Source organism: Epinephelus moara, chromosome 23 (genome assembly GCF_006386435.1).
Source record: "Epinephelus moara isolate mb chromosome 23, YSFRI_EMoa_1.0, whole genome shotgun sequence".
Lineage (NCBI taxonomy): Eukaryota > Metazoa > Chordata > Actinopteri > Perciformes > Serranidae > Epinephelus > Epinephelus moara.
The window spans coordinates 24,965,518-24,988,342 of NC_065528.1; the positions used below are offsets into that span (position 1 = coordinate 24,965,518).

General features: G+C 43.1%; 1 protein-coding gene across 5 annotated transcripts in view; it reads right to left on the reverse strand.

Annotated features, from left to right (window-relative positions):
- magi2a (membrane associated guanylate kinase, WW and PDZ domain containing 2a) overlaps positions 1-22,825 on the reverse strand; it is a 385,047-nt gene that overhangs the window by 61,620 nt on the left and 300,602 nt on the right. For all 5 annotated transcript variants that reach the window (XM_050036738.1, XM_050036737.1, XM_050036735.1 and 2 more), the window contains exons 9-10: positions 21,200-21,382; positions 7,322-8,014 (exon numbers count right to left, since the gene is read on the reverse strand). In XM_050036738.1, coding sequence (XP_049892695.1) covers positions 7,322-8,014; positions 21,200-21,382 — 876 coding nt within the window. The remainder of the gene's footprint in view (positions 1-7,321; positions 8,015-21,199; positions 21,383-22,825) is intronic.

The following is a 22,825-nucleotide window of genomic DNA, read 5'->3' on the forward strand; positions in this document are numbered from 1 at the left end:
AACCCTGACAGAAAGCACTATTTTCCAGGGTTGGGAATCTTGATACTTAAGTCACGATTCAATATTATTGCCATAAAATATATTAGCGTACTTTCAGACCTAGAGTTGTCTTGCTTTGGTCTGAATCAGGGACTAATGTTGTTACAAAGCTGTATAATTGCCTAGAGTTGGTTCGTGTTCTCACGGCAGCATTTACAAGCGGACCAGATCAAATGCCTTGTGTGAGAAAGCTGCTCTTGATTGGTCAGAATTTCCATGTGGGAAAAATCCAGGAAGTAAACCAAACGTTGAAGAGTACACTTGCAAGATAAATGTGACACTTTCTAATGTCACAATGGAGGGACAAAATATGATTCGCTTTTTAAGTAATATTTTTGATGCTTCAAAAACAGGAGGAGATCCAAACTTGTGTTTATAACATTTTGCTGGCAGAATAAAAAATGTCAAAATATCCAGCGTATCAGAATTAGTGGTCACCAGTCTCAAACATAGCTCAACCAGGTCATGCTACATAAACAAACTAGGATGACACAAAAGTGCGCATGATATTAATATCCAGGAATTCACATTATACACACTACCACTGACCAACCATGCATCAATCTGGCAGCAATTGGAATTTTATTCTCAATTATATGATTATTAGAACTCCTCAAATATGTTTTTGAGCCAGGAAAAACCCTGCATGTACTGTGGGACTAACACTATTCTGGTCTTGACTAGGTTTCAACACCTCAAAGTCTCGGTCTTGATCTCGATACACTCTGGTCTTGGTCATGACTTAGTCTCAGTTTAGGTGGTCTTGAATACAACCCTGCATGACGGTAGTTATGAGGGTGTAAATGCTGTCAGTACCTCATCTACTTCACTGTGTGTGTGTTCTCCCTGGGACCAGATGCTGGAGGAGGTAGCTTGTTCCACAGCATAAAAAGGCAGTCATTCAAAAAAAAAAAAAAAAAAATCCATCATGCAGAAATATGCACACTCGCACACTTTTAAACTCAGTCAGCTCGCGGTGCTCGTTCAATCCTCCGCTTCAGATTGTGTTTTCAGTAAAAGTGATGAGCTGTGTGCTCGCCCCTGAGCTGGAAAGTCTTTGGAGAGTGAGCCAGAGACGGGAGCGTGACAGTTGTTTGGTGACGGATATCAGTCGGTCGCCTCCCTCTGTACTACATTGGCTAGTGTGCACAAGCACTTAACAGCCAGTTCAATTAGATTGTGTGGCCAGTGTCCAGTGGTCTAAAGGATCGGGCCAAATTGTGGTGCGTTAAGAGCTGGAACATCATTCCAGCAGCATGGTGACAGTTTTATTACGACGGGTAATAGCTTGGCTAAACGCTCGGAGCTGGCCTTTCTGAAGGGAGCTGGGTGGGAAAAGAGAATCAGCTGCAGCTCAAACCTCACAGCGGTTGCTGGGAGTCTGACACAGTTCACACTTTAGTCTGTCGTATTTATGTTGCAGAAAATTGTTGTTTATGTGAGTATAATCACTCCAAGGCTTGGAACAAACATGGCAACATCTCTGAACTCTAGGGAAATAAATAGAGCAAAAGGATCAAGTAGCTTAGAGATTCATTTCAGAACAGCTACACAGAGGGCCTAAACTCTGCTGGAATGAATGGACCTTTACTGGAAACCAACACATGACTGTAAGGTTAGTAACAGTTCATCACCATGGAGTTAGATACACAAAGAACATTCTTTCAATCATTTACCAAATGAATAGACTGTTCAGTCAAGAACTTAAAAGAATAATTCAGCCACAAAATGATAATTTGTCTACCAATTACTCACCCTGTGTTAAGCTGAAGTTGTGAATAAAACTTTGTGTTTCTTTCATGGCTCCATTGTCAACGAAGAATCCAAGAACTGAGAGAACTCTTTATTAACTGAAGTACAAGGGGTCCTCTTTTAATCACAGCAAAACCATATCAAATCCAAGTCTCATTTATCCAGTCGTATGCTCAGTAATTCCATGGGAAATGAAACTAAAAGAGAAACGTATTGATTCTCCCTTCATAGCCAGACTCCATTGACAAAAACAGTAATTTTACCTCACTGAACACGGGAGTTGCTGCTCTACTGCTGCCTCGATCAGTTTGTTTGTTTTATTGTGTGACTTTGGTGCATCCGAACTAACCATTTAAAACACCGAAGTCACACAGTAACACCAACAAACTAACTGATCGAGGCAGTGGTAGACCAGCAGCTCCTGTGTTCAGCAAGGTTAAATTACTGTTTTTGTCAATGGAGTCTGGTATGGAAGATAGCATGGATAAGTTTCACTTTTAGTTCAGTCTCCCGTTGGGAAGGGCTGTCTGTTTGGGAAGTACTGAGCATATGGCTGGATAAATGAGACTTGGATTATACCGCTCAAGTTACCCGAGAGTTCGTAAACAGATGTGTTGATATTGTTCTGTTCCACTTTTGGATTCTTCATTCCCCAGGAAATTTAAGAAAAAAATATTCTTTGTGAATTCATCTTAACACAGGGAGAATGATTGACATACAGAAAGTCATTTAGGGGTTGAAGTGTTCCTTTAAGGTGATGTGTTGAAATAGTAGGATAGTAGGAAATAGTAGGATACAAGTAGGGGATTAAAGTAACTCACTACTGCTGCTACCGAAGTACCATCCTGTAGCTCAACTCAACTCGACCCGACTCACTTTTGGTACCAGGTCCTTTTCTCTAATTCATTTTCCACTGAGGATAGTGCCCTTTCAGTGTAGGTGGGATTCTCTGCTGATCACCATAGCAACAGTGTGAAACTGCCGGGACATAATCTTCAATGCGACACTCATTGAATCCTTTCGTCAGCAATAATGTTTGCACTTAGTTAATTGTACTGTGTAGTTTTGTAGGCTCTGGGTCGAGTGAATACAAACATGGAGGTCACTATTGACGTGAGTTTGCCGATTTAAAAATGGCCGGTTTGTGCAGTATGTCCCACCCTCTGACCAATCAGTGATCTGCAGTGTTTTAATCTTCTTCTAGTATCAGCTCAGCTTGCTTGAACCCTCGACCAAGGTAGTACCAAAAAAGTACTATCTACAACTTTTGCCAATGGAAAACCGAAAAACAACCAACCAACCAACCAACCAACCAACCAACCAACCCAACCATCCATCCACCCAACCTATCATTCAACCAACCAACCAACCAACCAACCTACCTACCTACCAACCAACCAACCAACCAACCAACCAACCATCCACCCAACCATCCATCCACCCAACCTACCATTCAACCAACCAACCAACCAACCAACCAACCAACCAACCGAACAAACAAAAAACAAGTTGATTTGAGTAGAACCATGCTCTCTCTGTCTATATGTATTTTACATACACAAATACTAGCTCTTAAAGTGTTACATTACCAATTATTTATTTTTCTGTCCATCAAAAAACAAAAATACGAAACACTCAAAAGTAATTAAATATGTATATTAAATACATTTAATTGAAATACTGCCAATCTTTGAAGTTGTCCAGTTCGACTGAAGACTAATATTCTATTCTCAGATAATCTTAAGAGGATCAAAAACATAAAAATGAGAGAAAAGTCTGAAGCACAAACATTTTTCTAAGAGCACAATCATCTAATGTCCCTCTGGATTCCTCTTCGACCCCTTATATTGAGAACCACTGCTTGATTTTCAGCCTGTTAGTATAAAAACAGCCTCCTAACCCTCACTGTGTTACCATTTTAGAGTGTGTGCATAGGAGAGACAACTAAAGAGGTAAAAGCCAACAAAGCCGACATCACAAGACTTTAAGAAAAATAACAGATCGTTAGCTTTGCCACATCAAAAAAAATCTAAATATTTGGTTTTCTGCTCAGTGCTACTCTTCTTGTTTTTCTCCGAAAATGGTTTACAGACAGAAATTACAAAGACTTTATTGTGACCGTTTTCTCCCTGGAGGGTCTGAAGCCTCTGATCTTAATGAGGTTAAAGTCTGACACTGTTTTCCCAAAATACTCTCAAAACATCTACAGTGTCTACAACCCCACCCAGCTGGGATATCTGGCACCTTTTCTCAGCCGTAGTGATTTCTACACATATGTGTGCCACATGCAGTCATGCTACTGTTGAAGCAGAGCGGGTGGCACCGAAGTTTTTTCCACCTCTCGCACCCACAGCTTGTCAAGTCACGGGAAATCAACACCAACAGATGTGACACTGCGGCCCGTGCGTATTGTTGTGCAGTGGAGCTAAGCCAAATCCAGATTTGGAATAATGAGATGAAATATAGCATGTAAATAAGGTTGCCATTTTCTCCACGGGCCAACAGGCTGCTTTTTAGATGGGAGCGCTTGTTTCGACCTTCTGAAGCTCTGCCGCGAGTGACGAACCCCGGACAGATGGAGGGGAGCGCTTCACTGTTAGCTTCCTGCGCAGATGGGAGTGTTTTTTATGTGTGTGTGTGGGGAGTGTGCTGACAGATTGGAGAATTTTGAGGTAGTGGCACAAAACTTTTGACCCCTCCCATGTGTGTATGTGTGTGTTTATGTGTCGGCAGATGAGATTTTAGAGGTACTGGCTTCACTATATTTATTTTTCTCCTGTTTTTGGATTAGAAAGTCATCACTGCTTGAAGCTTATTTCTTCGCTCTACATCTCCTCCTCCTGTTTGTTGGCTCCCTGCTCACTGGCAGAGACATGGGCAGCCTAATAAAGAAACAAATGGCAATAAATCTATTCAGAGGGCGCTGCTGACCTTTGTGGGTGAGTCTCAGCGGTGTCTGTGGCACCAGGCAGTTGGCATTATGATTGGTATGTGACATTACACAACACAAAGAGGCAAAATACAGAACTACAAACTGGTTCCACACAAAAGCAAGAGCAGTATCGGCTTCCCAATCCAGTTGGCGTGGCTTCCGGCTCGCACCGCGAATGACAGCGAAAGTTCACGTGTCATCACTTAGAGGATGCCAAGATAAATCAAGGACAGGTAAACTCAAACAGGGGAATCATTTAACAACATTTAACAACAAGCTTTCAGAGACAGATCCTATCTGCTTGGTTGATGAAGAGCTGCTGTTGCCGTTTCAAAAATTTAATTAAAATCTAACGTTTTAATCTCCGACGTCGCAGCTTTGGCTGAGTCATTGCTGGCAGACGCACAACCTCCACAATTCAATAAGACGGGAAGCACAGTTTGTAGGCAGATCACAGCTCACACACAACTTATGTTCCGTCATTTGGGCTGTGCGCACATTTAGGGAGGACTTGACAGCGCATCTTTCTTCTTTCAATGTCAAAGGCATCACCGTGAGAACTAAGCTGTCTGAGGGGTTTTAGCCTCTTTGAGGAACAGACATCTCTACATGCTCCATGCATGACATACCACACACACACACTCGCAGAGCAGAAAACAGTTGGCTACCTGTTGATTCTGCAAATTACAACCCTGTGTGTGACTCACGACAGAGTGCAGTGTATAATTATGATTGTCAGAGGGCCACACATTCTGAAAAACACAGGGTAGAAAGCACTTCAGAGCCATTTGCAGTCTACCAGTGTTTTGTTGAAAAACTGTGCTACTTTTGACACGCTTTAATTTTGGGGCTTTTATTCCTGGCACACAAAAGAAGGTAAAATGTGCCACACATGTGAAACTGGCATGATAAAAACATCCAAAAGTGACTTTAAGGATAACGCAGCTCTGCAAAAAGCTTGCACCTCAATCAAAGGATATTTATTGGCTCCGCTGAGGGATGGGGTCAGTACGCAGAGCACAGTGGCATCTACTTAAGTAAAGTAAAGGAAACTGCTTTTCTCGCTGAGTAAAGAAAACAGCAATAGAAAGGGCACTTGAGAGGAGCTGTGCATCAGTCAGCCATTGTTGAGAATTGCAGGACTGCATGACAGGTTTCTGCAGCCTTCGGACTGAACCACACACACAGACACACTTGGCTACGACGGTAAAAGATGACACAGATGAACAGGCAGACAGATATGCAGCTAGAAGGGCAATTATGGAGTGGATGCAGAGAGATTCAAGTGCTCGTGTCGAGCCAACAATCTTCCCAGCATCCCTATCCGCAGCCAATCGCCAGTAAAAATGTTTGCATTGTATGTTTCTGCAAACCAGCGATATGTTACATTTGTACATTATGTTGTAACTGATATGTTGAAACCCTATGTCCCTCAACAACGCTGTGATGAAGGTGTGGTTATGTTTAGACACAAAAATCACTTGGTTATGATTAGGAGGTCATGTTCTGGCTTCAGACACCAAGGTTCAATGGCTCAAACACTGCTGGAAAATGCTGCCAAGAAAGGCCACAATGTCTCAGTGCAAATTGCTTGGTTCATAGGCGAGATCATCACTAGCAGAATTATGAGTTATGAGTCAGCTATGAGTCAGTGAAAAACACCCAGGTTCTTTGGCTCAAATGTTGCTGGGAAACACTGCAGTGTGTCAGTGACAAATGCCTAAGTTTGGTGCCACAAATGCTGCCAGGAAATGGTGCAATTCGTCAATGAAAAACATCCGGGTAAGATGGCTTAAACGCCGCTGGGAAGTGCCACGATGTGTTGCTAAAAAACAACCAGCTTTGGTAAGAAACACCCAGGTTCCATGGCTCAAACACTGCTGGAAAATTCCGCCGGGATACTCCACGATGTCTCGTGCAAATTGGCCAGGCTCATAGGCTAGAACACCACTGGGAAATGCCATTATGAGTTGGTCGAAAACACCTAGGTTCTTAGGCTAATACGGCGCTGGGAAATGCCGTAATATGTCGGTGATAAACACCTGGGTTCCGTGGCTTAAAAAACATTGTGTCGGTAAAAAAACGCCCAAGTCCTGTGTCACAAATGCCACTGGGAAACACTGCAAAGTGTTGGTGAAAAACACCCAGTATTGGTGGCTCAAATGCCGGTAGGAAGTGGCACAATGAGTCGGTAAAAAACACCCAGCTTAGGTAAGAAACACCCAGGTGAGATGGCTCAAACGCTGCTAGAAGGTGCCACAATGTGTCATTAAAAACTCCCAGATCAGAGTCAGAGCCACAAATGCCGCCAGAAACATTCGGGATGGTGTCACAAACACCTGTGAAAATTAGGTGAAGGGTTGCCAACAAACAACCAGCATTGCTGTTTGTTGGTCTTGAACAGTGGTCTGCAGATTGGCAGTGCCATAAACCATCCCCTTCACCTCCCAATGACAAAAGCTCACATGCTACATTAGTTTAAAAACAGTGATATGCGGCCCAATATGCAATGTACAAATGTAACATATCCGTGGTTTGCAGAAACATACAATGGTAACATGTTCTCCTGGTGATGGGGCTGGCAGCCATTGGTCTTACCTGTTCCACCTCTCTGAACCACCAGGATGGTCTCAGCTCCAACGGCACACTCCTTGAGAAGCTCCACCACCTGGGTGTGTGCAAATCCCTGCACGTTCTGCTTGTTAATCTCCACAATCAGGTCCCCCTCGCACAGACCCGGGCAGCCCTGAGGCTCCAGCACCTGTTTGACTCGCTGGCCTGTAGCACTGTCCGCAATGGTGAAACCAAAACCTTCTATGCCCTTCACCATGGTCAGGGTCAGTAGTTCCCCCTGGGTCGCCCCCGATGACGCCATGGAGACACTGTCAGGAGGTGTGGTCCCCGTGGTGGGAGGAAGCGAGCCGTCTAAGTGGGTGTCACCCGGGTGAGGGGTGAGCAGCTGCTGCGTGGCGTTGTTGACCTGGTCCTGACTGGGGTCTGTGACAAAGCGCGCCGTGCGTGAAAGATAGTCTAGGTAGTTGTCGTAGCCCGTCCTGCCGTTCACCATGATGGGCCGCTGCTCCATGATGCCCAGCGGGGAGATGATGGTAGTGGTGGTGGCGGTGTTGTTGTTGCTGTTGGCAGCTTCTTCTGGGTCATAGGGCAAAGGGTAGCCACGACATAAGACCAGGGTGACGCTTTGGCCAATTGGCACTGACTGGAAGAGTTTGACCACATCAGCATGGGTGGTGCCCAGGACGCACACATCGTTGATGTAGACAATGACATCACCTGCAGACAAAAGAGATGGACAGATAGAAACATAATGGTCAGGGGTGATGGCTGGAACACTGGAACTGATACGGTAGCGACAGAGTGAAAGTGCCCTACAATATTACTGTCAAGTATGGTGTATGATCCATTCCATTTGCCTAGACAGCAGATCTGGGTATCTGAACTCAATACCATAAAGGTTATGACCTTGGAAAATAACCCAGTACCCAAAATCTTTGACATTTTTTCAGTCTAACCATACCTACATTTGATTGATCTTTTTCCTACCCAGGTCTAGAAAAAAAATGGCTATATATATGGTTTTGCCTGCAGCCCATCATAGCTAGCATTCTTCGATTTAATGCGACGTTTGATTGGCCCACCATGGCAGAAGCTACAACCCTTACAGTCCATGGTGTGGTGAAGTCGAGTGCAGGGAAATTGAAGGACTTGGCAGCATGCCGAGATGCCACCAAAACATTCGAAAGTATGGCTATACTACATGCATGTGGCGTCTGCTAAAAACAAATGCATGAATGCGGAAATATCGGGATCACGTTAGGTAAAGGTAATGGCACGGGCATCAAATTTTTTAGAGGATACTCTGCCAACGATTTTTTGGCAGAAGACAGTAGAGACAGACAGGGCAGAGAGGGGAAAGAAATTTTCCTTGACCAAGGTCACCAGCCGTAATCAAACTGGGAAGACTGCAAATATATAGAATGGGTTTTAGACAACTGGGTTACCAATACAGGCATTCTGATAATGAAATATCGATGTTGAATGAACACCATTATCCACAGACCTAAGACTGTCTAGATTTAAGGGCACTAGTTTGATGGATTGAGATTGGGCCTCTCACATGCTCAGACACAAGTATGGCAAATGTTTTGATTAGTTAAACATGCATAAATTAACAGGAAAGGAAATGGTTTGATGTTCCAAACCACAGTTTGAAAGTAAAGCTGAGCAATATATCGATATTATAGCAATATCGTGATATGTGACTAGATATCGTCTTAGATTTCAGATATCGTAAAACTGTACGTGTTCTTTCCCTGGTTTTAAAGCCCCACTGTATTCAGTATTACTTCCTGTCTTTCGGTTAATGTTCTTTCTCAAACAGAGAATGTTCATGTGGTTAATAGTTGTACAGAATCGATCAACATGACCATGGCAACCTGACTGCCGTTCTAGCGATGTGTGTGCTGCTCACACACATCTCAACAGCTCAATCAGCTGTCGAGTGGCAAGTCCGCTATGTTCCACAGGCTCTCTTAGCCTTTTTAGTCATATAAGAATAAAAAAGTAAATAAAACAACTCTATTACATGCCACAGTCACATAAACACGCAAAATATCCATCACGAAAGTACCTTTCGCTACGTCAGTTTGAATAGGTTATAATTTGTCGGTTTGGCAGGTGTGCTTTGAGCTACTGGGTTAGCTCGCTGAACAAGAGCCTCACTGAGCTCTCAACCTGTTCTCTGGCTCAGTGGGTGTGTGTGCTCATGAACGAGTTACCTCATCTGAGTCACAGCTAAATGTGGGCTTGTGCTCATGACGATAACCGGCTTGCTCACAATGACGTTTATTGGTTTGCCGCTCAGACACAAAGAGACACAAAGCACCTGGGCAAGCTTAGTGGATGACATATGACCTGCAGAATCCTCAATCCCTACAATATCGTCACAATATCAATACTAAGGTTTCTTGTCAACAGTATCGCAATATCTGATTTTCTCCACATTGCCCAGTCGTACATGGAAGTAGAAACTTTTGTGAAACTAACCTACGATGGCAAATAACGGAGACAGAACAGGGAAGGTGGAGAGACTGCAGCTAAAAGGTTTGAAAGACATTAAAGGAAAGAGTTGGAGGATATCATGGATAAAGGATATATGATGATGTATATTAGAGCTGTGGTTGTACAAATGCTAACAAATTCATTGCTGTTTAAAAACCAAAGAGGTCAAAGTTTAGCATCAGCTTCTGTACTAGGTACTGATTTATGTAAGAATTACAATATGCACAGTAAACCCCAGGTACACATTTACTTTTTCAGAAAGATCAGTAAAAGCCTCAATGAGAAACTGCTCTGATTTACGGTGATGTGATGTCAGGACTCGACAGCTACTCTGGTACTCAATCAGCTGTACAGTACATCATCACTGTGTCTCCTCTGACTTCTCTTATAGCTATAAACAATTTCTACAGACAAACAGAACCACAGATAATGTCTAATCTGCCTTTCAAGTGTAAAATATTGCTGATGACAAGTGGCTAAAATGTTTGCCTTTTATGGGGCCAAGTGCTTTTATTTGCTCTCTGCAATATACTGCACTCAGTGCTCTGTAGATAAAAACCTAGCTGACAATTAAATGTTCCCACACAAAAGCGCTCCACATCCAGGCTTATCTTTGTCTCAACCAGATTACTAAATATAGTGTTTTGTGCTCCGCTGTGCAGGCACCATGCAGGTTTTTACAACAATGGGCAAGTAGGAACACAAGGCACGATCCATTTTAAAGTCTTACAAACAGTGTTACCTGGGTTGATAATGAAAACATCTAATTGCAGGTATAATTGTCATGCTCTTTCCAGAGAGGGCAGGGTGGGCGTGTGCCGCAGAGAGAGAAAATGAAAAACAAAGATCTGTCATGATTAATAAGCAAAGCATGTGCTTCAGTGATTGGCCCTCACCTTCGTAACCACAAGCTCCGTGCCGTCCAATTCTCTCTAAACATGAGCAGGAGACTATAATAGCACTAATGGCTGGGTCAATGACACTTTTCAAGAACAACATGGCAATTCATATTGATCTCCTGGATTGACTGTTGAAGTGGAGCCCAGGCGCCGACTCCTCTGGGTGACGACAGCTGAGGTAAATGGAAGTTAAGATATCACCGAAATGTTCTCTCGTTGTAAACTCTGTTGCGGACAAAATGCTCTCCAACTTTGAACGCTCCGCCGGTATTGACAGAGCGAGCTCACACCTCCAGGCAACGTGACGTGAGGGACTTTTTAATTAATCCGGGTAAACGCGGACGACATTTGCCTTGAGCACCAGTGTCAGAATCAATAGTTGAGCACGCTGGCAGAAAACAAATGATGGTGCCATGACCTCGTGGCGCCCTTGCTGTATCCATAGATCTCAGTCTTTATGACCAGGGTGGAAATGCAGCTAGAGTGAAACAGAAAGTTATAGACACGTCTTCTATCATGCATGATATGCCATTCACATAGGTTTAGTTTGATGCCTCTGAAACTTCTGCACCACCACAGCACAATGGAGGTGAACTGAATCTTATTTAATCTTATTTTCCTAAGAGTGAGCTTTTATGGATTATCCACTCTAACTGGAACACTATGTCTTGACAGTCATATTGAAGTGTAACTTTTTAATGCTGTGCGCACCACAGAGTAAATCCAAGTGACTGTTCTCAATCTAAAGCATATATATAAAACAAAAACTCTGAATCAACACATCAACTTTATCATCACATGGGGAAATGTGTTTGGTCCAGTGCTCCAGACATAAAGACACCATAAAATCCACAGTAAAAAACAATAGAGTGGCGAAATCTTGGCCGAGGACTGGCAGGCAATCTGCTTGAAAGCTCAAACACAATCCATAAACATTTTAAATTACTCCAATAGAGGTGGATAATGAGAATATATGTAACTCCGACCATGTTAAATAAATTAAATCCCCTGACATGTGTAGAGGACATGCTATTTCATTGCATATGGGACTGCCCAAATATCCAGGTTTTGTGGGTAGAGGTTTAAGACATCCTTTCCCGTGTCATAGGTGTTAAGTTGCCAAGCAAAAAACACCATAGCCAGATTCTGGAAATCCACTATCTATGGCTTACTGGACTGTCACTTTCTGTTGCCAGAGAAAAACTTATTTTCATGATACAGGGTAAATATTCTACTTTTGGTAATATATGGGGACGTTTTATGACATTTCTAGAGGGAATGGTAAAGGGTAACCGCACTTGTATAGCGCCTTTCTAGTCTCCTTTTTACACTATGAGTCACATTCTCACACACATTCACACACTGGTGGCCGAGGCTACCACACAAGGTGCCACCTACTCAGTATCCATTCTAACGCTCTGTGAATGATACCTTTGAAAAACGCCGGGCAAGTAGGGCAAGAAAAAATTGATCCCTGAAAAGTCATGGAGAAGTTTTGAAATTTTGTCCATGAACATGTGGGGAAACCCTGAAAACAGATCTAAGGTTTAGATACATGTCAGTGCGAGTTAAATACCCGTTCTAGGGGTACGAAACCAAAAGTGTGAGGTGGAAATGACACCATAATTAAACATATTTAATGACATGAAGATGTTTGGCTGTTACTAGACCATTAAATGGTTGTTAACAGTGGTTATAAGCATCATAGATATCGGTTCGAAGGGGCCTACGACACCTACTATTCAGCAGGCCATTATCAAGACATGAAAGGGTCTGTGGTCGTTTACGTTCATGTTGAGTGGCGACCTCTCGTGACCCTAATAATTAGGACGGGAACTACAAATGAAGGCAGGTGGTGTAGCATTTATAAAGACCAATGCGTCAATGTCCAGGGTGTCTTGTGTTAAACCAAAACTCAACTTTGATTTATTTTAAACAGAAACAGTTATGTTATATGATGTACTATGATGTTTTCCTAAACCTACACAGTAGTTTTTGCACCTAAACTTAAGGAAAGTGGAAGTAAAACAACAAAACTGCAACTATTTCACAACGCTGGACATAATGGTCATTTAATGGACTGATAACGTCCTTTGAACCTGACAGAAGATGAGGCTGGCTCCGTCTAACCCATGTCTGAGGCTAAAGACCACAGATAACAGCCATTTAATGGGCTGATAAAATCCAAATTGGGTGATCCAAATCAGTAAAATCAAATTTGATATAAGAGTTCATAAGTTCATTTGGCCAGCCACAAGACCTGTTAGCTGCATGTGAAACAGGCTGATGGCTCGAGGAATAAAGAAGTTCTTGTTTCTGCTTGCTTTGATCTTTTTTTTTAAGTCTCTTTCCGCGGGTCAGGTTGCTTCTAAGACTGAATCTGGCGTGAAGGGGATGGGTTTTATCCTGTAAATTTTGCTCTAGTTTTTGGAGGGTGACTTTGGTGTGCAGGCCAGTAGCTGTTTCTTGGTCAATGCCGACACTTTTTCCTGCTGCCCTGATTTATCAGTACAGGCAGGCTTGGTCGTGTTTGTGCATGTTACCAAGCACACAAATAAAGACAGAAAAGACAGAACACTCTCAAGTGTCAATATATAAAACATTTGTAAAGTCTATTGTGTAAAAAGTACAAAATCTGCTGCTATTTCTCTGTTTTCTGAAGCGGCACAGTCCCTGAACTTCAGTTGATAGTCTGTTCCATTCTGAAGTATTTGTATGTTGTGACCATTTACTCAAAAGAAAAATATGTCTTTTTGTAGTCTAAGTAAAATGGGCCTTAATAAAATATATAGTTCCAAACACAGGTGTACATACAAGTGCACAGAAATGAACCCGTCAACTCTTGGAGGAAAACACACTCATGGCCAGCCCCCTCTCCATTAATTATGAAAGCTGCTGTTGGGTCCCTCGTACACTCTAAATCACATTGACCTTAGCTGTAAACAGCACACTCGCTGGGACCAAGGCCCGCGCTGCCTGTTACTTCATCTTTCATCGTTCCATCCTTACATATTCCTCATGACATATTCATCTCCGACTAATGGTGTGTTCAAGAGTCTGTCGACATAACGAGAGGTCTTTGTGGCCCCGCTGAGGTGAGGCCACGATAACAGAGCAGTTTAGAGTCTCAGCAGGGTGCAGGTATTTGTTAGAGGCCGGGGTGTTTCGTGTGTTTGTGTGTGTGTCAGGATAAATAGGGTGTCGTCCAAAGTACAACGGGGCCACGTCAGACGTGCAGGTATGATTAGAATAATTATTAGAATGATAATTATGCAGATAAAACTAGTAGGCTCGGCAGGTCAGGCAAAGATATGTCTTATTTTAGCCTTTCCAAAAGCAAACAAAAAAAAAAAAGAAAAAAAAAAGGTGTGTTTATTTGCCCAATCATTAGCTTCAATCGTTAGCTTGTCCAGCTAACTAGCTAACTACTTTCAACAATAGTAACCAAGCCTTATATTTGAGGGCAACGAACACATTGTGTAATTATCTAACTGTTCATAATCAGCACTTTCGCTGTGTAGTAGCCTATTTTCCTACTTCCCTGTTAGCATCTAGGACTTCCCGGTCCTAGATGCTAACAGAGTTTAGGCTAACGTTAGCAGCTCTGTCCTGTGTTTTGTTGAAATTGGAAGTTTACACTCCAGCCACCCAAGCCAACGTTATCAGAAACGCATTTGTCAAACACGTCAGTTACTCCCCCATCCTAAAAGCCTTTTTTTTTTTTTAAATTGTGAAATTAAAAATCAAAAGATACAGTTTGAGAATACTAACAAGTACGTTAGCTAAGCAGCCAAACAGAGTTAGACTAACGACAGTCTGATAGATGAGTCCTACTGATCGCACTGGGACTAATGAGCTGTACACTGCAATAAAAGAACACTGTTATTTCTTTATTCACATGTCAGCTACCATGGATCATTAATTCAAAAAGATGCTCACTTTTTTTGTCTGGCACATGTAGCTTTAGTGTCTATCTTTTAGCGTGGTATCTTGTTGAATCAAGTGCATATTGAAAAAACATTTTATGCAGTTGTTCTTATCAAAACAACTCAGTTGAAAAAATTAAAAAGCCAGAAAACAACAGGCAACCAACTCACAGAGCTAACGTTAGCTTAATCTGCTCGCAAAAGCTGGACCTACTGTCACCAAAAAGTCCAAATCTGAATGAAAACATTCAAATTTGATTGCTATGATTCAAAAGTTGATGTCAGATGAAATAAGACTGATGGGTTTTATCAACTTCTTGTGGGGCATATTGTGTAAATATGGGGTACCGGGCTCGCTGCTACGAGCCATCTGGTCCGTGAGAGCGAGAGTGAAGTGAGAGCTACGTCCGCATACTTGGTGTCAAGTCAAACACGTTCTTGTTGGGTGTTGGCCTCTGCCAGGGTTGCCCCTTGTCACTGATCAGGTCTGTGATTTTCATGGACAAGATCTCAAGGTGCAGCCGGGAGGAGGAAGGGGTCCGGTTTGGGGACCTCAGAGTTCTCTACTTTTCATAGATAATGTAGTTCGGTTGGTTTCATCTGGCCTGGGAGCGCCTTGGGCTCCCCCAAGGGTGCTTTGCTTTGCCTGCTGCCCCCATGACCCAACATGGATAAGAAGTTGAAAATGGAAATGGAAATGGACCCAAGGCCTACTTCCTGTTGCCAGTAGGTGGCACTTTTACTCTGACTCAATATTGGCATGTAGATGTTTTCAGGCCAGGACTCTTATCCAGCTTGTGAAATTTGGGGCAGATTGGACAATGTACACTAAAGAAACAACAACTTCCTGTTTCATGGTAGATGCAAAATAGATGCCACACCATGGGCAACATTGTTCCGAAAAAGTAAAAAATTTCCATTGTTAAGGTGTTTCTACAGACCAAATTCAAAGTCAATCAAAATATCCCTGTTTTCACTAGATTTGATTTAAAGTTTTGTGAGTTTTTGAGAATCTTCAGCCCAAAAATGAGATTAAAGCTGCCCTGTGGAGTTTTGCCCATTTGCACCATCTGAGTAATGCAACAATAACAGTCAGCATGCACCATTCGATGATGTCGGCAATATGAGTGACGCTCCCGCACCGTTGTTTTTTTCGTTTATATTACGCTGCATGAATGTGTATTTTGACACTAGCTGATAAGCTGTTAGCGGATGCCCACAGACGTATAACCTTGCAGCCTCAGTCTCGTCCATCGCTCTTCAAAATGCTAACGTTAGCTTTTTGCTTTATTTATCCAGAGGTCGGAGCTAAAGCTAAATGACACACCTATTTACCTACCTACGCCTATTTTTCGTTGTTTTATTTGCTATGAACAAATATACAGACAGCTTGGCGGCAGAGCGATGCGCTCTTGTGCACATACACAATGAATGGGTTCATCGGCGGAGGTCTGCACTTTGCACACTCTGTGTGAAACGGGCTCTACTCTGGTTTGATTTCTGCGTTTGTCACTCTCTCGTTTTGCCTTTTTTCCTTCGCAGAGGTTGGGGAGGACCAGCGGGACCAGCTCCAGAGGCTTCGGAAGCTTTCCTGGGCCGTTTCTTTGGGTTTTCAGACATCTTTCAGTAGCTCCTCTGCTAGCCTCGTCGTCTCCGACATTTCCAACTGTGCGTGCGCTCTTTGAACTCTACGTCAAATGCGTCATTTCCTGTGCGACAGCACGGGAATGTCGCTCCTGAAAGGCAATAGCGCTTCTAAGCAAACCAGAGACTATTGTGTGGTGGAGATGCGTTCAATGATCATCCTAATAACTCGTTTGGCAGTGGCTGTAATGTAACGGGCATTGGTTTATATGTAAAAACTCCACAGGGCAACTTTAACTTGCATCAGTAATATCAATTCCTTGCATTACAATAGGGTTCCTTCATTGGTTGGTAAAAATGCCCTTAGTATCTCATGTCATGCTGACAGCACACACACTGTAGTATATGGATTCAGTTCAGTAGAATAACCCTCTGTTGCTGAATGAATGTTACAGCAGTTAGACGCTCCAGTTTGAAACATGTTGTTGCAACAAACCCACTCAATTTTGTATTAAACGCTGCCTCTGGCATCCAAACTAAACCTCTCCACTTCAAGCTAACGCAACTCATAGACTACTCTGTACTCCACAAAAACATCACAGCTAACAAATCCCATATTTTATGTAAGGACACACACAAAAAAGCTACAAAAACATAAAATATCTTGCCTGGACAAAACCGCACTGCATGTGGTCTACCAGTCCCCAAATCAAATATTCTAAAAAACTTTTACAATAAGTTCTTGAACATGTTTTCCCTGGTTGTGTAATCACGTAATGGAGACAGTCGTGAGGGGTCATGTGGAGAAAGCGGCACAAATTATCTATCTGGGATTGGGAATTTCACACCTCCGCAGGCCTGCTTTCACGTCCGTGCGAGCGCGGAGTTACTGTGATGGAGCTAGCAGTGTCACTGCAGAAGTAGGACACAAAGTCTGGGGAGGCAGAGTTGGGGGATGGAGGCTGGATGGTGAGATAGAGATGGAGATGAGCTGAAGGGAGGAGGCGGCGGAGAGGAGAGGAGATGAGAGGTGGGATAGTAGAGATGTGAGAGGGATTTGTTAGTTATTTCTGGGGAGAGAAAACATGAAAAAAGAAAAGGGGGATTCTGAAAGACGGAGCAAGGAGGAGACGCTCAGAGTGTTTTATATGCAGTATTGTCAGGACGAGCTTTATTAGTCATCAAGGGATCTATTTTGGACTGCTGCACCATCCCATTTATAAAGAAACAGACATTTATGACCCAATGCTCTGAAAGAAGTCACAAGCGCAATGAAATAGAACAATTCAAAAGTGTTTTGGAGCAGACCAGCTTTACAGAGCAAACTCCCTGACCAGATTGCTCTATGTGCTTTGTGTTGTCTCCAGTGTATACACATAGAAACATCACTGCATGCTGAGAAGCACTGACAAACCTGCTACTTCTGTTGCCTTGACCTTTAGTACAGCTGGTCGGTCTCAGTGTGTGTGTGTGTGTGTGTGTGTGTGTGTGTGTGTGTGTGTGTGCTGCAGTTCCACCCCCATGTGGCCACAGCTAGGACTTATGGTGATCATAAAGTCCCTTTCATGATTAATGGTGGAACAAAACTCTGCAGTTGGTGCACACGCATGTGCACACACACATACAGAGCTAACACAATGCCAGCTTAGCAAGTTGCACCTGCACACACACTGCATGTATATCCACGTGCAGCCATTTTATCTTGAAGAGGAACCTACATACATCACTGTCTGAACCATATACAGTGTTCTTATTTGGGTATGTTTGCATGAGTTTGACTCTATGTAGGCTGCACTGCATTAAAAAGGTGAATGGAGAAAAATGTGGGGCTTGAAAACTTACGGTTAACCTCGTTTCTTTGGATGTACGCTGGTAAATGGAGCAGAGCAGGAATCAAACCTCTAAGGAACGCTCTTATGTGGACACTTACAGGATTTCCCTTATTCTAGATAGATTACTCAGATCTTAACTTATGTGAAACGAGTAATACCACAGTGTAGAGATGCTCTGTATTAGAAGTATTAGCTTCAAAATATGCTTAGAGTACCAAAAGTGAAAGGGTCTCAGTCATGAAACGTGAGCAGAACAAATTTGTGTGTAAACTGTTTGCACAAAGAAATTAACGTGTATTTAGGGTCCGTGTACTTCGCGGCCATTCGTTTTTCGTTTCGAAATAACAAATTGAAACACAGAAAACCAACCATTATCCGTTTTTTGTTTTGAAATGACCAAACGAAAAAAGGAAAAAAATGATCCGTCTCCCGTTTTTTATTTGATGATAAAGAAAAGAAAAACGGAAAACGAATCGTTATCTGTTATTCGATTTAATTTGGGAATTTAAAAAAACCCCGTGGGAAACTCCTTTCTCTATTTTTTGTTCGTTTCTTCTCTGTGACCAGTAAGTTGCATTCATGTGGTGTCGGGAATAATCGGAAAAATGACTTTCCGACTGGGAAAATACACATGAACGCCTGCTAATGTCGGAAAAAAAAACTCTGAGATAATTTTGGAACAGGAGTTGCCGACTTGACTGAAATTGACGTCACTTTCACAGAAAGCTGGCGGATGAAAAGGAACGTTTGGTCCATGGTAATAAAACTTTTTATTAATTCACGTATTGCACATCATTTTTTTGCGGACATGTAATGTGTAATGTGGTATGCCGTTAGTTGCTGTCCATGTAGCGTGACCTAGATTAGTTAGAAAAGTTATTTATTAGCATAACATGTCAGATAAAGCAATGTTCTAGTAGTTATAGGAAATGTACATGCTCTGTATGTACATTTCATAGCTCTTATGTGCTCCACGAACGACCCGTCAAGAGATGTGTGTCGTCAGAGAGCGTCAGGCGGCACTGTTGATATCGCTGCTGCGTTATGTACCCAGTTTGGAATGAGACGGGGGTTTTCTGAGAGGAATGTGCGGAGGTGGTGTGCTGAGCAGGGGCTTGTCAGGACGAAAAAAAGTGGTGGCTCGCTTGTGGTGAAAAATAGAGAAGAAAATAGAGTTTCCCACAGGGTTTTTTTAAATTCCCAAATTAAATCGGATAATGGATAACGGAAAATGGATAACGATTTGTTTTCCGTTTTTCTTTTCTTTATTATCAAATAAAAAACGGGAGACGGATCGTTTTTTTCCTTTTTCGTTTGGTCATTTCAAAACAAAAAACGGATAATGGTTGGTTTTCCGTGTTTCAATTTGTTATTTCGAAACGAAAAATGAATGGCTGCGAAGTACACGGACCATTTCGGTATTCATCAATATGATAGTAGCTTCGATCTTTTCGTAGGCACTTACAAAATCAGCTCCCAGTGCTTGTGTAAATAAGATATCGCACATAAACATTGCTTGTCATTACTTCATTACTTGTCATATTGCTTGTTATTAGAAATTACAGTTTTAATTCATATTGTGCTCTGTTATGTTCACAATACACAGATGCCTTTGAGATATGTAAGTTAAACATGACAAGAGATTAGAAATAAAACGCATTCAGTTGAATTAGTTGGTATTTAGCAGATTTAAACTTCAGATTAGGGTCCTTAAAAACGTGAATGAGTTATTTAAATCAACTTCATACAAAACTGCATGTCATTTTTGTTTAATTTAATTATCAGAGATGCGACGTGGGAGACGTAAAAATAATTTCAAATTGAGCTTTTGTTTAATAACACTTGCAGAGGGTCACACCAGGCAGCTGGTGAACCTGAATCTGCCAGAGACTTGGAGGGAGAAGGTGTGGTGTTATGCCAGACTATCGTACTTGTTGTTAAACTTAACGTTGGGTTAGTGCCTAAATTGCAATGCGCTTCATGTCGAACCATTTTCGTTAAACTTTTTGGATGGTTCTTACAACACATGACACACAGTTAACGGCACTTGTTACCTTCTTCCAAGCCTTTGATTCACCTGTCCCTGTCACATTACTACTAACAGAAAAAATCAAAATGTTTTACTCAACCCCACTTCACCTAAAATAACTTCAATCTCAGCGTTGCACAATTTTCCTTTCTCTCTCTCTCTCTCTCTTTCTTTGTGTGCTCCATGTTCTCAGGTCAACATAACGCACCTGTCCCTAGTAATTATCACCTCCATATATGGCAGTCACTGTAGCAGGAGCGCACCATCAATATACGATTGATTGACAATGGACATACACATATGTTTCATACACACGTTTTAGATCAAATCCGAGTTTCCTGCGGCGTTCATGAATACAGTTTTTAGTACCAAGGTTTTTTATGTGCAAATCTACTCACAGCTTTGCTAACATTTCATGAATGAGACTCAAGTACGTATCATGTAGAATGGCCCATTTAGGAATAACATTGGATTTTAATTATGTGTTCATCCCTTTCATTTTGCGGCCATGGAGAGTTAATGAATGGGCCTACCAGGCACAGGCCCAGTGGCCCCAAGTGTCAGGGCCCCCTGACCTTCACCTTCAAAATGTCAATCAAATTAACACGTACTGACCAGAAACTCAAAAGGACCACAAAGGGATGCAAAGGAACTGCAAAGAGACACAAAATAACTACAAAAATGGGCAAAACAGCCACAGCGAGACACAAAACGACCAAAAAAAAAGACATAAAACCACAACAAAAAGAGAGGCTAAACCATCACAATGTCTGTGTGTCTTTCTTTTATATAGGAGAGGTGGTGGAGCCTTTTGCATATCAGTGCCCAGGGGCCCGTTGTCTCATAATCCAAACATGGTTGCAGCTGGTAAATGTGGAGCTAATTACTTTACATACTGTTGGGAGTTTATTAAAGTCCTGCAGTCCTATAACTAAAGTTACAAAATAAATGTCGTCGGGTAAAAAGTACAATATCTCCCATTGAGAGGATCCATAAGGGAGTTTTATTGAGCTTCATGTGAATGTTCAGTGATTGTATGTGCTTCCACTGTTAATGGTTAAACAAAGATAAAGAAATGCTTTGTATTTGTCAGAGTGGTTGTGTTTTTGTTCATGCCTGAAGCTCACCTGTGGCCATCTTTCCATCAGCTGCGGCCGGCCCATCGGGGATGACGCTCTTGACCTGGAGGAACTCGTCAGGCTCGTCGCCTCCGATTATAGTAAAGCCAAAGCCCATGTTGCTCTTTTGGAGTGATGTGGACAAGAAACTGCCTTTGAGCTGAGTGGGGTCCCGCGTGAACAGCGGCTTCTCTACAAAGGACACAAAAGCAAACAAATTAACCAAATACAAACACTGTGAATACTTTACAGCAGAGATTGAAAGGACCTCAAAGCTGGTGCAGGGCAGTGCTCACAGGGTGGGGGCATGGGTAAAGCTTATCCAGTAAGATACGGGTGTAGCCACAGGAAAACTGGCAGGGTATGATCTTAAACTGCAAGAACTTGGACAGAGGTGGGACTGTGGAGCTGAAAGATGCAGGTGTGGCTACCGTGCAAGGTACAACATCCCTCTTAAACTTATATCCGTTCCTCTCCTCCCATGCTGGGACTTGGCGGTCAGAAAGGGTGCAGAGAGCATCAATGGTGCGGGTCTTCAGTCCCATCCAAAGGCAAGGAAGCGGCAAAATTCAGCAAATGACATGCTGTCAATCAGGGATCATTTCCGAGAGAAGATGGTTAGGGGAGGAAGTGGGAGCTTTCTGAAGGAGGGAGAGCTGGGAGATTTCTGGAGGAGGGGCGCCGTGTGTAGGAATGAGAGGATCTCAGCCAACAAGCTTAGTCACACTTAACCAAGTGTCCCATCTTTTCAGGTCGGAGGGAGACGTGGCTAGTGTGCTAGTTCACATCCTTTGTTTGCTGTCACTGGTCCAGACATAGACTGAGTGATTACACTCTCTGCCTGATTATGCCAGGCGATAAGACATGTCATGGTAAACGCTCGTCACACAAATCCTTCAACTGCCTCAAGCGGAGAAAGCTTGCTTGCAAGCTAGCATGCTTACAGTAAGTCAAAGGAGCGCAGGCAGCCATGGGAGCGACAGTCAGCCTCCCTTGCTTCTCTCCTGGCCTACTTACTGACAAAGTGCCACAGGGAGAAGGGGCTACAGACAGGCTGCTCTAGCACCACGGTGCAGGCGGAGGTGTGAAGTGGCTGCCGCTGCTGGTGCTGCTGGTGGTGGTGGTGTTGGTGGTGATGGTGGGGGCATGTATTCATCCGGCGAGTCAGGACACGCCGGAGCGGGGAGACGTCGGCGGAGGAGGACGTGGCATACGCCCTGCGACCCTGAGTTGGCGAGCGGGAGAGGTCGCCAAGGCTGTGGCAGCGCTCGGGCACCGGGCCGACCTGAGCGAGGGGGGATCTGGGGAGGGTGGCAGAGGCAGAGGGGCTGGCATCCTCCACTGGCATCAAAGTTTGGAGTGAGAAAGGGAGGAGGAGGGGAGGAGGGAGGAAGTAGGGAGAGGGAGGAGAGAGAGCCTCACTGGAGTGTACACAAAGTGTAACCACGGAGACAGGCTCTCCAGTCAGAGCAGCGGACTACTACGTTACTATGGAAACAAACCTCCACTTCACCAGTCCAGACAGTTTTTTTTTGTCGAGCAGTACATCCTACTGCTGTGGCTGGTGGAGAGTGAGCACTGGAATCAGGCAGCAACAAACCAGTCATTAAACAAAATAATGAAACACATTAAACC